This window comes from Protopterus annectens, chromosome 3.part0, assembly GCF_019279795.1.
Source record: "Protopterus annectens isolate FY-2018-M chromosome 3.part0, PAN1.0, whole genome shotgun sequence".
Classification (NCBI taxonomy): domain Eukaryota; kingdom Metazoa; phylum Chordata; order Ceratodontiformes; family Protopteridae; genus Protopterus; species Protopterus annectens.
This window is the reverse complement of record NC_056731.1, coordinates 1,530,227,493-1,530,242,112: the sequence shown is the minus strand read 5'-3', so window position 1 is coordinate 1,530,242,112 and position 14,620 is coordinate 1,530,227,493. Positions and strand designations below refer to the sequence as shown.

Here is a 14,620-nt window from a genome sequence, read left to right as displayed (position 1 = left end):
CAATAATACTAGCCCGTCTGCCTACCTTTATTTATATGAGTGAAACTTAGCACTCTAATCTATAGAGTCTGTTTACTGCATTATAATTTTCTTTGGAGAGACCATACTGTAATGGATTGCCTGTCACTGCCAACAATACGTGAGAAATGATTGGCACTGATGATTTGAATCCTGCCCCTGCTGACCAGTGTATCAGCTGGGTATGTAGGAAACAGGAGTGACAGTAATGGGACCTGCTCTGCTTTCCAAAATAGTGCTAATATATATCAGACAGAGACAGTATCTCAATTCACACCACTAGTAACCAAATAATAAAGTAAAGAAAGGTGCATACAAATCTGATTCAATAGCCACTTCACCAATTGCCTTCTGGACCTTAGCATATAAGAGAATATGCATTGCTGTCATTTACACTGAGCCTGAAATTACTCACTGATCTCTTACAGTGCTGAATCTTTGGCCTAGTGTCCAAAATCCTTCCCCTCCATCTGCGAATCATAGACTTTTCAGTGCCCCTTACCCATGATAATTGTTTTGCAGACAATTTATTCACACACACACACACACACACACACACACACACACACACACACACACACAATATTTAACTCATGCAGTCTGACCATTTTGGAGTGGAAACCACAGCTCTGCCAACACACAGTGCTAAATAATAATTGCTCTCTTCTCAGATAATAAATACAATGTATACTTAATAAACACCAATCACAAAATCTTAAAAGTAAATAAAACTTTACTAATAAAACAAAGACAGTGCCGATAGTGATTAAATATGCAGAGGTCAAAACAGTGCACAAAGGATATGAAATAGCAGTCAGTTATACAGACAGAATATGTACATAAAACTCTGATCTACAGATGAGTAAATGCCGTAACTGTATCTTACTAAATAATTACAAGTTCTTACTATTTTAAGTTTGTACAAGGCAGAACAGTGTCTTTCATAAATGTAGTAAGATCTTCCATGCTATGACAGCACTAGACAAGATGGTTTCCTGGTGTTAGCTATGAGTATACATGTTTCAGCAAATCATTTGTTCCTACACAAACCTAGAGATTACATAATTTTCCTTCCCAGAGAAAAAGAGATATAATTACATTATATCAGATTACATTAGTTCCTTTCCCACAGGAAAAAAAAAACAGTAGATAAAGGACAATCTTAACAGTAACCAGGACACATCCATAATTATTCACTTTTACAATTCTGGCCATATGTCCTTCTGAAATATAGTGTGATTGCATTTTATGACCCTTTGTTTTCCTGTCTCAGATTAGTTATGTGAACTTAATTATATGCAAGCAATTGAGATCCTCCAGAAAAACTGCAGAAAGTTATACTTTACATTTTTAACATAGGTTTCATACATTCCCTTTTATTTCCTATTCATATTCACATAGAAAGGTCACAGAGTTGAACATGTGTTGGTGACACAAAAATACACTTAAACAGAGATCAAACATTGCCAACCATCTAAAATTAAAAATATAAAAATACATCACATTTTAAATAAGTTTAAAATTCCGTCAAGTACTTACTTTATCTCACTATTAACTTACACTGTGGATGTTTATAAAGCAGTCATAATATTTCAATAATGTAAGAGAAAATCCCCATTGTGTAAGCTGCACTGTATGAGATAAAGTATCCCAGTGCAATGCATTAATTCACATTTACTGTATCTGGAGTTACAGTAAAAAATTGACATCAATAAAGTCATATTTTCTTTTTTGTATAAAACAGCAGTAATTCATCAGTCATTAATATGATTTGTAATACATAAGTACAACCACAGCCAAGCAGTTATCAAGTACAACTCCACCAGTTTTCCATGTGAGTGTTATTGTCCATTTCATTTGATCTAAAACAGCTGTGGAATGCTTTCAGTCATGTCAACATGCCTTTCATGTTTCTCATTGTCTGTTGCTTCTGCTACACAGCAACAAACAACTATACAAGACAGACACATTAATGATGCTTGGTGAAAAGCTGTTGCAGACTTACAGCCACAATAAGTTTATTCATTTGCTGAATGGAATATTTATGGTAGGCATGTTATTGCCTTGCCGGGTATACAATAATCAGCTGAAGGGAATTGATTAAGTCAAGTCTATGTGTCATACATTTACAGCAATCATTATAATCTTGAAAATATTCCTGAAGGTCATACACTTCTACTGTCATAAGGTAAACAGCAATTTACAAGGTTATTAACAGTTTAGAAGTATTTTTCAGTTAGTTTAGACAAATATTTCAAATGTTGTTAATGCATATATAAAGTAAAATACTTTCTCTATCCATTTGTACAGATTCTTATTACCACAGATTCTATAGTGAGTGCTTTATTGCTAAGGTCTACTTCATAGGATTGCAGTTTTAGAGCATTGAATATCTGATCATCGAAGACCAGAGTATCGAAGTTCTGAAATACTGAACCTATGAAAAAAATCTAAAACGGGAAAACTTCCTATTTCGTGTTTTTGCAATCCCCACCTGCACCCCCCACACCCCCTGCTACTTAAATATACCAATTCTAAGATCACACTACAGTCAAGAGAATGATAAAGTCCCATTATGCACTGTACAGTGATCTCCATTCTCAAGGTTCGATATTTCAAAACTTCAATTCTCTGGTCTTCGATGATCAGAGGTTCGATGTTCTGAATTCAGTCCTTTGAAGGGAATCCCTGTTGTTGTCATCATGTGCAGAACCACTACAACACCCAGAAGAGGTTAACACCTTTAAATGTGAAGTTGCCATAAACAGTGTTAACATATCTTGCTTTTGATTATTTACTAGTATCTGAAGAGCTAGATAAAGTATTACTTGGAGTTTCAGCATGCTCTGAGAATATCTCCAGGCATATTTTCCTATAGGAGAAAGCTGATTCAAATGGCTTACATGTAATGTGACTATACAAGTAACAAAATATGTTGATGCAAAACACTGGCTCAGAGGACAAGGAAAATATGTGGTAAAAGTAGAAAATGCATGGTAAACAAAATAAGAAGAATTGGCATGGAAATATTCAATGTCCTAAATTAAAACTTTTTTCACAAAGTATACACAAAGTAAATCTGAAACAAGACAGCTGTCTGCTCATACAATAACAGAGAAGAAATACCTATACTGTTTGTTCTCTGTGAAAATGTTGAAAATTGTGATAAGCATAGTACCACAGTCATCAAACTAAACAACCTAATATTTGTGATCATTGTCTATATTTATACTGCAGAAACTTCAGTGCACTGTTCTTAAGATACTGCCTCATGTATATGTACGATATTAAACTTCTCATCTAGTCTGGAAGGTGTTTTTTTTAAAGACAGGAGTCTTTCATGGTAGAAATGATGCATTTCATCCTTGGTGTGTCGTATGGCAGCTTTTGCATTTGTGAGGAATTCGGAAGATGCATGCCATACCATACCATAAGATAAAGAGAAAAATACTTAAAATCCACCAACACGGCATTCATAGTAACCACATCTGTATGGGTTGGAAGTTTTTTAGAACATGGAACCCCACAATTACATTCCAAAATCAAAGAAACGGGGGGGAAAAGGCAAGCATGTTAAGTACCTTTCTGATGTCTGAAAGGTACTTAACCAGTTTTTAATTAAGCACCTCGCACAGCTGTTAAGCTTTAGTTTTGCACAAGGAACACTGGTCTGCAGCGACTGCAGGAGAGTGACAGGAAGCTGTTAAACTTCATTCAGCCTTAAAAAAAGCAAAAACAAAAACTTAATGAAATGTTTATTAGCTTCTAAAGCTGTTCATACTTTATGCTTTCGTAGTGGCAGTTCTCTGCCAGGGGCAAGTGTTTACCAGGGTTCACTTCTACTTAGTCAATCTAAATTTGTTCTCATTTGAGATGAAAAGGGAGACAAAAGGACATGAAGCAGATGATTAATAAGGTTCAGGTGTGACTCTTAATTTTGTAATAGTCAATATATACACAAAGGTAAGAGGACATAATAGAATATTAGAGGAAATGAAAACTGGGTGGAATGTGTGGGAATTTTTCATAGAAAGATAGTGGATTCCTAAAACAACTTAAACAGAGGAATAGTAGAGCTGCAGGCACTGATTGCATTCAGAAATACAGAAGTAAGATAATGGAATATTAGCTTATTGCAGGTTAATGACTGTTGACAGACTTTGCTTTATGTTACTTTGTATACATGTTGGTCATTTCCTGTAGGGCTGACAGTCCTTATCTATCATATGCAGGTTTTTCAACTAGGAATCAGTACTTTAAGATGTTTGCTTAAAAAAGAGTGCATACAGGATACATTATATCTTCTTTTGTAATATGTGTATACAATAAACAAAACTTTCATTGCACTTATGCATTTACATTCTCCTCTGTTTTAGTCACCAACATATTACTGGAATTACTGATACAGAAGAAGAAAGAATTAAAGAAAGTGCTGCGTATGTTGCAAGAAGGAATCTTATGGCCACTGGACAAGGCATTAGTGCTTTGCCCAAATCATCAGTAGGCTATGTACAGGACGAAGAGTATGAGAAGAAGTCAAGAAATACTATGATTCGAGAGTCTGCTGATCGTATTTCACTAAGAAAGAAGGTGAGGAGATAAAAAACATACACACTCTGTTATATGTGTGTACTGAGTATTTTATGATGCATAATTCTAAGTTTTACTCTAAGCAAACATATTGGAAGTACAGCTTAAGTTACTATTAAACTGACTCACACAATATGGTCAAGACCAGCCTGCTTATCTTTCCAAAACTATATTCAGTAGGGATGTGTCAAGATTATCCTTGCTTCTGACTATATCACAGTGGAAGTTTACAGCCAGCAATACAATAATGAACAGAGTGTTTGTGAAATAATACCTCAGTAAGTTGGTATCCTTGCAGACAAATGCTGACAAGCGATTCAGAGATCAAAATACCAGTTTTGTACAGTAAATGTCAGTTCAATGCATGAAGTGATAGCAGTTCTGAAAGTACAAAACTAACAAGAGTTGGCACTGGTGATAGGTGAGCTAACTCCAAGCAGAGAAAAGCAGAAGTGATGAGAATGTAAAGCAGGTAAACAGGTAGCATCAACCCATCCCCGATGGGTATTACATATGACAGGCCACTGGGTCACGTGCCAAGAAGTTGTTAAGGGGAAGATTAACAAGGACAGATAGAATGTGAGCTGGAAGCAACCAATACGAAATAGGAAAATGAAACAGTGGAAAGTAGTCCTGGTATGAGAGGAATGAACAGAAGTTAGAGCTCTCAGTAGGACAGTGTTTGATGAGGAGTGATGAAAGTAAGATGGCATCATGGATGGCAACAATTGAAGAAAGTAGTCACTAGGATGCAGTGAGTTCACAGAAAATTGTGATTTATTCCGTCAAGTATATCATGTATCAGATGAGAGCTGCAGAATGTTAAAGCAACAGAAATTATGACTCACTGATGATTTCTGAACAGTACAAGCAAAAATCAAACTGATTTTGAAGCAGGTGAACAAAGTGAACAGTAATTCTCAGGAAATTAATTTCAATATTTTCGTACTAATACTTGAAATGTTCTGATGAGCATTTATTGGCACTTTCTGAAGATGCTGTCGTAAGTCAGACATTTTCATGAAAATGTGATTTCTTTTAAGCTATCTTCTTATAAATACTTCATGCAACTAGAAGTGCAGTTTTATTCAAGTTTTTATTTCCTAAGCACTTAAAAGCATGATGTAAATACCAGATATAAATGTTATTAAATACATAAAGCTTGTTAAAGCACAAATTCTTAGTTGTAATGCAAAATTTGAAGAAATTAATTGAACTTCCCTAATTAACAGAGGAGATGCAAAACTCATAAATCAAATAATTGCCTGTGAATCTTGAGTACTACAGTCTAGTAGTCATCCACTTCAAAGTAATACAGAACTGCTTCACAAGTTAAAAAAAAAAAGGTCCACATTTCCCCAGTGAAGTAGAAGGCAACTTTCTGGTCAAGTCATAACAAAAAATTATCCTAATTTTAAACAGTTTCCTCAAAGAAGATCAGTTGTAAGTGTTGATCCTTTTGGTGTCAGTGTTAGTGCAGAATTATCATTGTTTCTGACTTATTCCTGGCAATACATATCCCATTCAGACTACCTCTAACTTATTTCCACCTGAAAAACAAACAAAACAAATGTCTGTGGGCAGGTTACTCACAGTTTTTTTAATAATTATTTGAAGTTAAGTGCATGTGTTCATTTCAAAGCAATTTATATATAGCTCTTTTTAATGCCTGCTGCATAGTTTTTAGTGTATTCTATTACTATTAACTAATTTGCACGGGTAACTGATTTGTTTGCAGTTAAAAGCATTCTGTAGAGTCTCTTTGCTCCTTTACCTGTTTAAAAACTTTCATTTTGTGGCTTTCTATAGTGTTTACTGTCTGTAGGCTAATAGCTTTAGTATCTGCACGTGTATCTGATTTGTTTGCAGTTAAAAACATTCTGTAGAGTCTCTTTGCTCCTTTATCTGTTTAAAAACTTTCATTTTGTGGCTTTCTGTAGTGTTTACTGTCTTTAGGCTGATAGCTTTAGTATCTGCATGGGTAACTGATTTGTTTGCAGTTAAAAGCATTTTGTAGAGTCTCTTTGCTCCTTTATCTGTTTAAAAACTTTCATTTTGTGGCTTTCTGTAGTGTTTACTGTCTGTAGGCTGATAGCTTTAGTATCTGCATGGGTAACTGATTTGTTTGCAGTTAAAAGCATTTTGTAGAGTCTCTTTGCTCCTTTATCTGTTTAAAAACTTTCATTTTGTGGCTTTCTGTAGTGTTTACTGTCTGTAGGCTAATAGCTTTAGTATCTGCATGGGTAACTGATTTGTTTGCAGTTAAAAGCATCCTGTACAGTCTCTTTGCTCCTTTATCTGTTTAAAAACTTTCATATTGTGGCTTTCTGTAGTGTTTACTGTCTGTAGGCTAATAGCTTTAGTATCTGCATGGGTAACTGATTTGTTTGCAGTTAAAAGCATTCTGTAGAGTCTCTTTGCTCCTTTATCTGTTTAAAACTTTCATTTTGTGGCTTTCTGTAGTGTTTACTGTCTGTAGGCTAATAACTTTAGTATCTGCATGGGTAACTGATTTGTTTGCAGTTAAAAGCATTCTGTAGAGTCTCTTTGCTCCTTTATCTGTTTAAAAACTTTCATTTTGTGGCTTTCTGTAGTGTTTACTGTCTGTATGCTAATAGGTTTAGTATTGGTCCCCACCCTCCCTTGCTGTTCGTGTCTTGTTGTTATACTTGGCTTTGCAGTTGCCCGCCCCTACTGTAAATCTGATCTGGGACACTCCTCCCAGTCTAGTGTCATTAGCTCATTCTACCTAATACAGAGAGAACATCTGAGAATGCCTTCTGTTTCTCCTTTTTCCCTTTCAAAAAAAAAATTGTCTGAATCTCCTTGTGTTCTGACTGTGCTTCTCAAACATTTTGGAAATATAGAGTATATTTTAGAGCATTTATTGTAACTGTAATTGCCTTAATATTGCTATAACTCAAGTGCTCTAGGTTGCACTGCATCTGAATTGTTTGTGTGTTTTAGCTGCTTTTCTGTACATATATAGACTTCTCTGTATATGTAGACTAGCTACTTATTCTGCTGCATTACTGCCTCTTAAATCATTTTTCAGTTGTGCACTGACTTGCCTTGCTTCATTTAAAAAGTTTTAAATTGCTAATTTTGTAGAGTTTTAATTGCATTTACTGTTTAGGACTACACACTCAAGTGTGTTAACCTTTTCTTTGTTTATTTATTGTATTATTGCATTGTTTAGCTTGTTTCAACAAAAAAATACTATCTTGTTTGCTCGTTTCCCACCTTTCCTAGCCAGTCCATATCCCAGGCTTTGCTTATCTCAGGACTTTATTTTCTGTGTTCAGAGCTATCCAGACCTTGTTGTGGTAGAATGAAGCCCTACTGCTTACCAGTGGGAGTGGTGAGCATTGTACTGCCTATCTAATGCTAGAGGAGTGGTTTCCAGCTCTGAAATTGTAATTTTATTAGTCTTTTTGGGCTGATTTCTATCCCTTTCAACTTTCTGGCTTAAAAACACATGTGTTTGCACATTTTTCACATCGTGCAGCACTGCGAGGCTACAGTTAAACTATTCCAGGTGCCAGAACGTCTGCTCTTCAAATTTTCCCTTAGAACTAGCTGGTATCTCAGTAGTAGCACTAAAATCTGAACCCTTGTGACTAGCACTTGCTCTAGAACCTGCTGGAAAGCACTAGGAAGACTGAAACTGATACAAGCACTCAACTCGCCTTGTCAATAAGGAGAAATTAATCGTAGGCACTAAACAGTCTATAATTGCAAAGTACCTTGCAAAGGTAAGGGAAAACAGCAATTAAATTTTACAAAAAAAGCACCTAAACAGGCATGCCCAAGGGTCAGCTTCCTGTGATTTCTCCTGTCCATCTGGTGAATCTGGGCATACTGGGGCAATGCGGCAACTGCCTCATGTACACAGACAATCCTCTCCTCCTAAAACCCAACACTACAACCTGCGAGAGATGCACTTACATAGCCAAAATGGATGCAAAGCTCTCTTCGGCCAAGATTGTGCTAGACAGCCAGGAGGAGAAGGTTAACACCTACACTACACCTCTAGCAACTCATAGCCCTTCAAAACCCACACCATCAACACTCACACATAGCAACACTAAACCCACATGTGCAGAGGCCCTTAACATTAACCTGCCCAAGCAACAAAGACCTCCGAAACTGAAACGCATACACCAGTCACAACCAAAGGGACACATAGCTCACAACACCAGTGTGCCACCCAACAACAGCCCCTAAGGCAAGACAATGTACCCAACACTTTAGTCATAGATGACTCTATAGCCAGGCACACTGATGTCCCACTCACCAGGCTGAACAAGGAGAAAATTACAGTCAGCTGCCTGTTGGGTGCCAAGATCCACCACATAACACATGCACTCAAGTCACTCCACAACAAGTACAAATACGACTCTGTCATTGTCCATGCTGGAGTGAATGACTTGAGACGTACCTCCCTGGACTACATGAAAAGAGACATGGAAGAGCTCTTGGATCATGTGGCCCAGGCAGGTATGACCCTAGCCATGAGTAGCATCCTGCCTTCGCCCAGAATGGTACCACAGTATAAGGACAAAATGATTCACTTCAACAATTGGCTAAGCTTCTGGTGTCATTCATAGGGGATCCAGTATTTGTCTGCCTGGGAAGACATGATCAACAAACCATGATGCATTGCCAGAGATGGTCTGCACCTGTCACCCCTGGGATTCAGGTTACTGGCTAAAGCTCTTGCCACCCCTATAGTGCCTTTTTTAGGCAAGGTTCAAAGGATAAAACCACCACCGTAACAGATACAAGCATGCAAAATCTGAAGGTAATGCTACTCAATGCTAGAAGTCTAAACCTCAAAATGCACTCTCTCGAGGCACTCCTAAAAATGGAGAACATCGATATCTGTGCAGTAAATGAGACCTGGTTCAAGGCTCCAGAGAGCACCCCTGCAATACCAGGCTACAACTCTTACCACACTTTTTGGCCACAAAACCAAGACCGAAACACTAAAGGTGAAGGAGTGTCCATATTCACCAAGGATATTCACACCTCTAGGCTAGTTGCCCAACCCAATGCATCTGAAATTCTCCAGGTGCAACTAACACTAGGTAAGACTGCAATCAAAATTTTAAATGCTACAGATCCCCCACCATGCCTCAATATCCTCACTACACCTTTCTAAACATACTGGAAAATATTAAGATACAATCAAACACCCTAATACTGGGTGATTTCAACTACCCTGCCATTAACTGGGAAAACTACTTGGGTACCAACTCCTTTTCCCAACAGTTCTTGGAATTCATAAATTCCAATGCCCTGGATCAACTAATCCATTGTCCCACCAGGGGCTCCAATATCCTAGACCTGGTCATTACCAACATGAAAGATAGATGCTCCACACCAGTGGTCACCCCCTCATTGGTCAGGTCTGACCATAAGCAAATCACCCTTGACATCCACATCCCACCCCCCCCCCAGTAAGGAAACCTCCTTAAAAAACTTCTCCAAAGCCAACTTCATGCTACTGAAGTCAGAAGTTACAAACTTCGCGACACCCATGCAGACGGGATCTGAAAATTAGACTGCAAAATCCTACATTAAGTCACTGTATGAGCACATCCACTCGTGCATGAATCGTGCCATCCCAAATAGAACCAAGATCCTCTTCTCTAAAAAAAGGAAGCCAATCTGGTGGTCCCCTGCTATAAACAAACTATACAACAGAAGGAAGAAACTGTTGCAGAAAAGAGGAAAATCCCAGGATGCAAAAAAACTCCCTCACAGCCTCAGTAAGAAGCTGAGATCCCTCATAAAATCCTCAAAAGCTAGTTACAAAAATAAAATTGCCAAAGATTCCAAAGACAACCACAAGGCATTCTATAGTTATGTCAAGAATCTAAATGGCAATGCTCAGATCTGCTCTGAGCTACAGCAGAATGGCATTAATAAAGGGCCCATCTCAATACCAAAAGATTGCCAAATTCCGGTCATCACGGCCACACAGGTAGAAACTGCACTCTTCAAAGCTAAGAGTACAGCATTCATGGGACCAGATGACATCCCAGGCTGTGTACAGCATGAACTACAAAATGACCTGGCACCTCACCTAAGTGTCATGTTTAAACATAGCCTCACCTCAGGCTTCGTGCTCACTAAGTGGCACACAGCTACAGTTATCCCACTCCACAAGGGGGGATCTGCCTTGGATCCCGGGAACTAATGTCCCATCAGTCTGACAAGCCTGATCTGCAAGGGCATGGAACGCATCATCATGGAACTTATAAACAAAGACACTGGCAACCTTCAAACACTGGACCCCACCCAGTTTGGGTTTGTGAAGGGCCGATCTTGTCTCCTGAATCTGATTGACTTCTTTGAATCAGTCTCCAGAGCTGTGGACGAGGGTAAGGCAGTCCACACAGCCTATCTGGACCTCGCCAAGGCCTTTGACACCATTCCCCACTCTGGAATCATAGATAAACTTACTAAGCTGGGCATAAATCCCTACGTCACTCGATAGGTTAACAACTGGCTTACTGACAGAACCCAGACTGTAAAAGTAGCCGACTCCAAATCCAGCTCCAGACAAGTGACAAGTGGAGTACCTCAGGGTTCAGTCCTGGGACCACTCTTGTTTGGCATCTACTTCTCTGAAGTACAGGCCAACACTAAGGGACTCTGGCTAACAAAGTTTACAGATGACTGCAAACTGGGAGCCATTATTGAATCCCCAAATGATGTGGATATTCTACAAAAGGGCCTTACAAAAACAGATGCCTGGTGCCAGAGCCATTGGCTCACTCTTAATGTCAAGAAATGTATAGTTATCCCCTTTGGAAAAAAATATGTACCCATAAATTACCACATAGGTGGCAGGACACTAAACATTGAAAGTGTGATGAGAGACTTAGGGCCACAGGTGGACACTGGTCTCACTTTTGATAACCCCATCGCCACAAAAGTCAGGAAATCCTTCTATGTGGCACACCTCATCACTAAGGGCTTTTCATCCAGAAAAAAGGAGGTCATTGTCCCACTGTACTCATTCCTCATTAGACCCATTATAGAGTATAATGCCCCGTTTGGTATGTACCTCACAAGACATCTGCAACAGCTGGAAAGGCCACAGAAATTCCTCACTAAAAGAATCACATGCCTAAAGCAGATGCCATATGCTGACTGCCTAAAAAAACTCCAGCTATACTCCATGGCATATTGTCTACTCAGAGGCGATCTCTGCTTAACATACAAGGCCATGTCAAACCCTGAGCTGTTGGACATGCTCCACTTAAAGAAATCCCAATCCCTCAGAGCCACACGCTCCAGGGATCTAAACCTTGTCATCACAATGAACAAAACATGTTGGAGGGATAGGTTCTTGACCCAGAGACTCCCTATACTCTGGAATAGACTGCCCATACATGTCAAGCAGAGCACCTCATTGGCCCTCTTCAAAAGGAACCTTGATGATTGGATGGGAGATAGGAAATTCACCCCGGGGATCATATCAGTCACCCTGATAAACAGGGGTCCAGAGAAGTAAATATTGTGGGAAGAAATATCCAGAGATTTGTTATGGCTAGGCTTGCAAAGGCCCTAAGGCCGAAAGCCTAGTACCACCCTATGAACCTATGAACCTATGAAAACATCACAGAACTAAAAAATAAATAAAACCATGTGATTTTATAAACTAGATCCACAACATGTGATTACCGTAAACTAGACGTATATTAAAAGCTTTCAACAATTTTAAAACCTAATAAAATGCTTTATAAAATAGACTGATCCCTGTTATACAAAAAAACTATATACATATATAAATAAAAACCTTATAAATTCTCATCAAAATACAATTTGTTCAATGAAATGTTGACCTGTAGCAAGAAATTATATATATATGTTGTTGTTGTCTTTCGGCTTTTCCCGGTTAGGGGTCGCCACAGCGGAACTCCGGTCTGATAATGATTGGCAGTAGATTTTTACGTGCCGAGTTTCCGGCCCTGACGCACAACCTTCAACGAAGGTACGCCCATTCATGCATGTCTCCACACAGAAGACGCTTTAGCTGAGAATCGAACGGGACAACGTCTTACTGTGAGGTGACAACGCTACCGCAGCACCACTATATATATATATATATATATATATATATATATATATATATATATATATATATATAGTTGTATAAATCTTTAAGCAAAAATATTTAAAAATATAAATAATTGTATATATAGTTTTCATAAAATATTCAAATTGTACTGATAATTCTGTTGAAATTTGTGATGTTTTAAAATCAATTAAAGTGCTTAACTTCAATAAATTATTAAAAAAAACCTGTGAGTGATTTTTAGTTGTTAAAATATAATAGTACTGTGAGCAGGTTCTTTAAACCAGTGTTTGACTTTACTAGCATTTCACAACATTGTAGCAATGTTAGCTAAAATTTAAATATAAGTAGTTCCAAAGAGCAGGCTAAAGGTAAAAACAACTGAAATGAAAGTTCATGTTCTGTCCATTATGGGACAGCAGTTCCTAGTTCTCTTGAAAACACTATTTACCAAATGAGTTAGCAGAGAATGGCTTTTCATTGTATATGTTGTCCGTGACACCTTTCCTGTAATTCCCGGCTACCTTTTACAATACTGCTTAAAACTGATGTTCCCTCTATTATAAAGAATTTGATGGAAACATTTTTATGCTTTCCCTGTAATCAGTTGCATACCTGAATCATTGTTATGTCACTTTTGCTGATGTTCTTCGTGTTTCACTGTTGCAGTCATCACATTTGGTTTGTCTGCCTGCAGGTAGCCCTCAGCCGGACTGAATACCAGAGTCTTCGGATTTCTGCATCGGATGCTGTCGCTTCTTCACTGACATCAGGTCGTCAGGGGTATAAAACATGCAGCGGATGCCATTACATCAGTCTTTCTTGCCGTGCAGTGCCCAAAGCAGAAGCAGTTCGCAAGTGCCAGTCGGCCGTCTCCTGAAATTTTCGCTTTCGAGTTTCAGACCCGAAGTCTTCAAAAAAGATAAGTACCACATTGTGGATCCTTTTTCTTGCTCCAACCGATGTCAGTAAAAGTTAACAATTGCCTTACCTGTGGAAAGCAAATACCTCATAGAGATTTTCATTCTTACTGCATCCCCTGTTTAGGTCCAGACCACGACGTCCCTCTCTGTCGGTTTTGTGCCTTGTTCAACGCCCAAACTATTCGTCATTGGGCCATTTGTGCAGCCAATTACTTTTGTACTTGATCTACATACTCCAAAATGGCTTCGTTAGGCCATCCGACTACCAATCTTCCAAAAATACATAAGGATAAAGACAGAGACAAACAGCATAGGTCCAAAACTGCCGACGGCGCTTCCATTAAGCTAGTCGCCAGTCCGCCGGTACTCAGTGTGGCGCTTTCGCAGCCCCTGATACCTGCTACTTCAGATTTGCAGGCCTCTACTGAGACTCACTCGGAGTCCAGTATGCCGCGAGATGCTTCTTCAACTATGGAACCTGCAGATGTCTCTACCTTAGATGGGTCTGGAGCCGCTGTGCAGGCACCGGCTTCTGTGGGTGTAGTCAGGCCTATAGACATTCATATTAAACTGACGCCATCGTTTCCATACAGAAGTTCTGAATTCCTCAGGCCAAAAACTCACACTACGCCTAGAAAACCAATGACCAAACCGCAGGCTCAGGTCCATATGCCTCAAAAACAAATGCTTAGAATGGCTGAAGAATTTATTACCTTAATTAGGGGAAGCCAGCCTTCCCCCTCCAAGAGACCTAGAACTGATTTTCTTTCTGATTCTTCTGATCAGGAATCTGATATTTCTAATCCTTCTGATTACCAGGATTTGCCCTTATCTACTTATGAGGATTCTGATGCAGAGGATTCCATTCCCTCTGCTTCCCCTCCAGAAGATTTTTCTTTCGGTGAAACCTTGCATACTCTTAGGGATCATTTCTGCTGGGAAAGCCAGGATTACTCTGAGTCCAAAAAGAGATTTAGGGAATTCTTACTCCTGCCTC

General features: G+C 38.7%; 1 protein-coding gene across 2 annotated transcripts in view; it reads left to right on the top strand.

The window, feature by feature from the left end:
- Nucleotides 1-14,620, top strand: part of MYOM1 (myomesin 1) — an 848,953-nt gene that overhangs the window by 128,273 nt on the left and 706,060 nt on the right. For both annotated transcript variants that reach the window (XM_044065566.1, XM_044065567.1), the window contains exon 4: nt 4,395-4,608. In XM_044065566.1, coding sequence (XP_043921501.1) covers nt 4,395-4,608 — 214 coding nt within the window. The remainder of the gene's footprint in view (nt 1-4,394; nt 4,609-14,620) is intronic.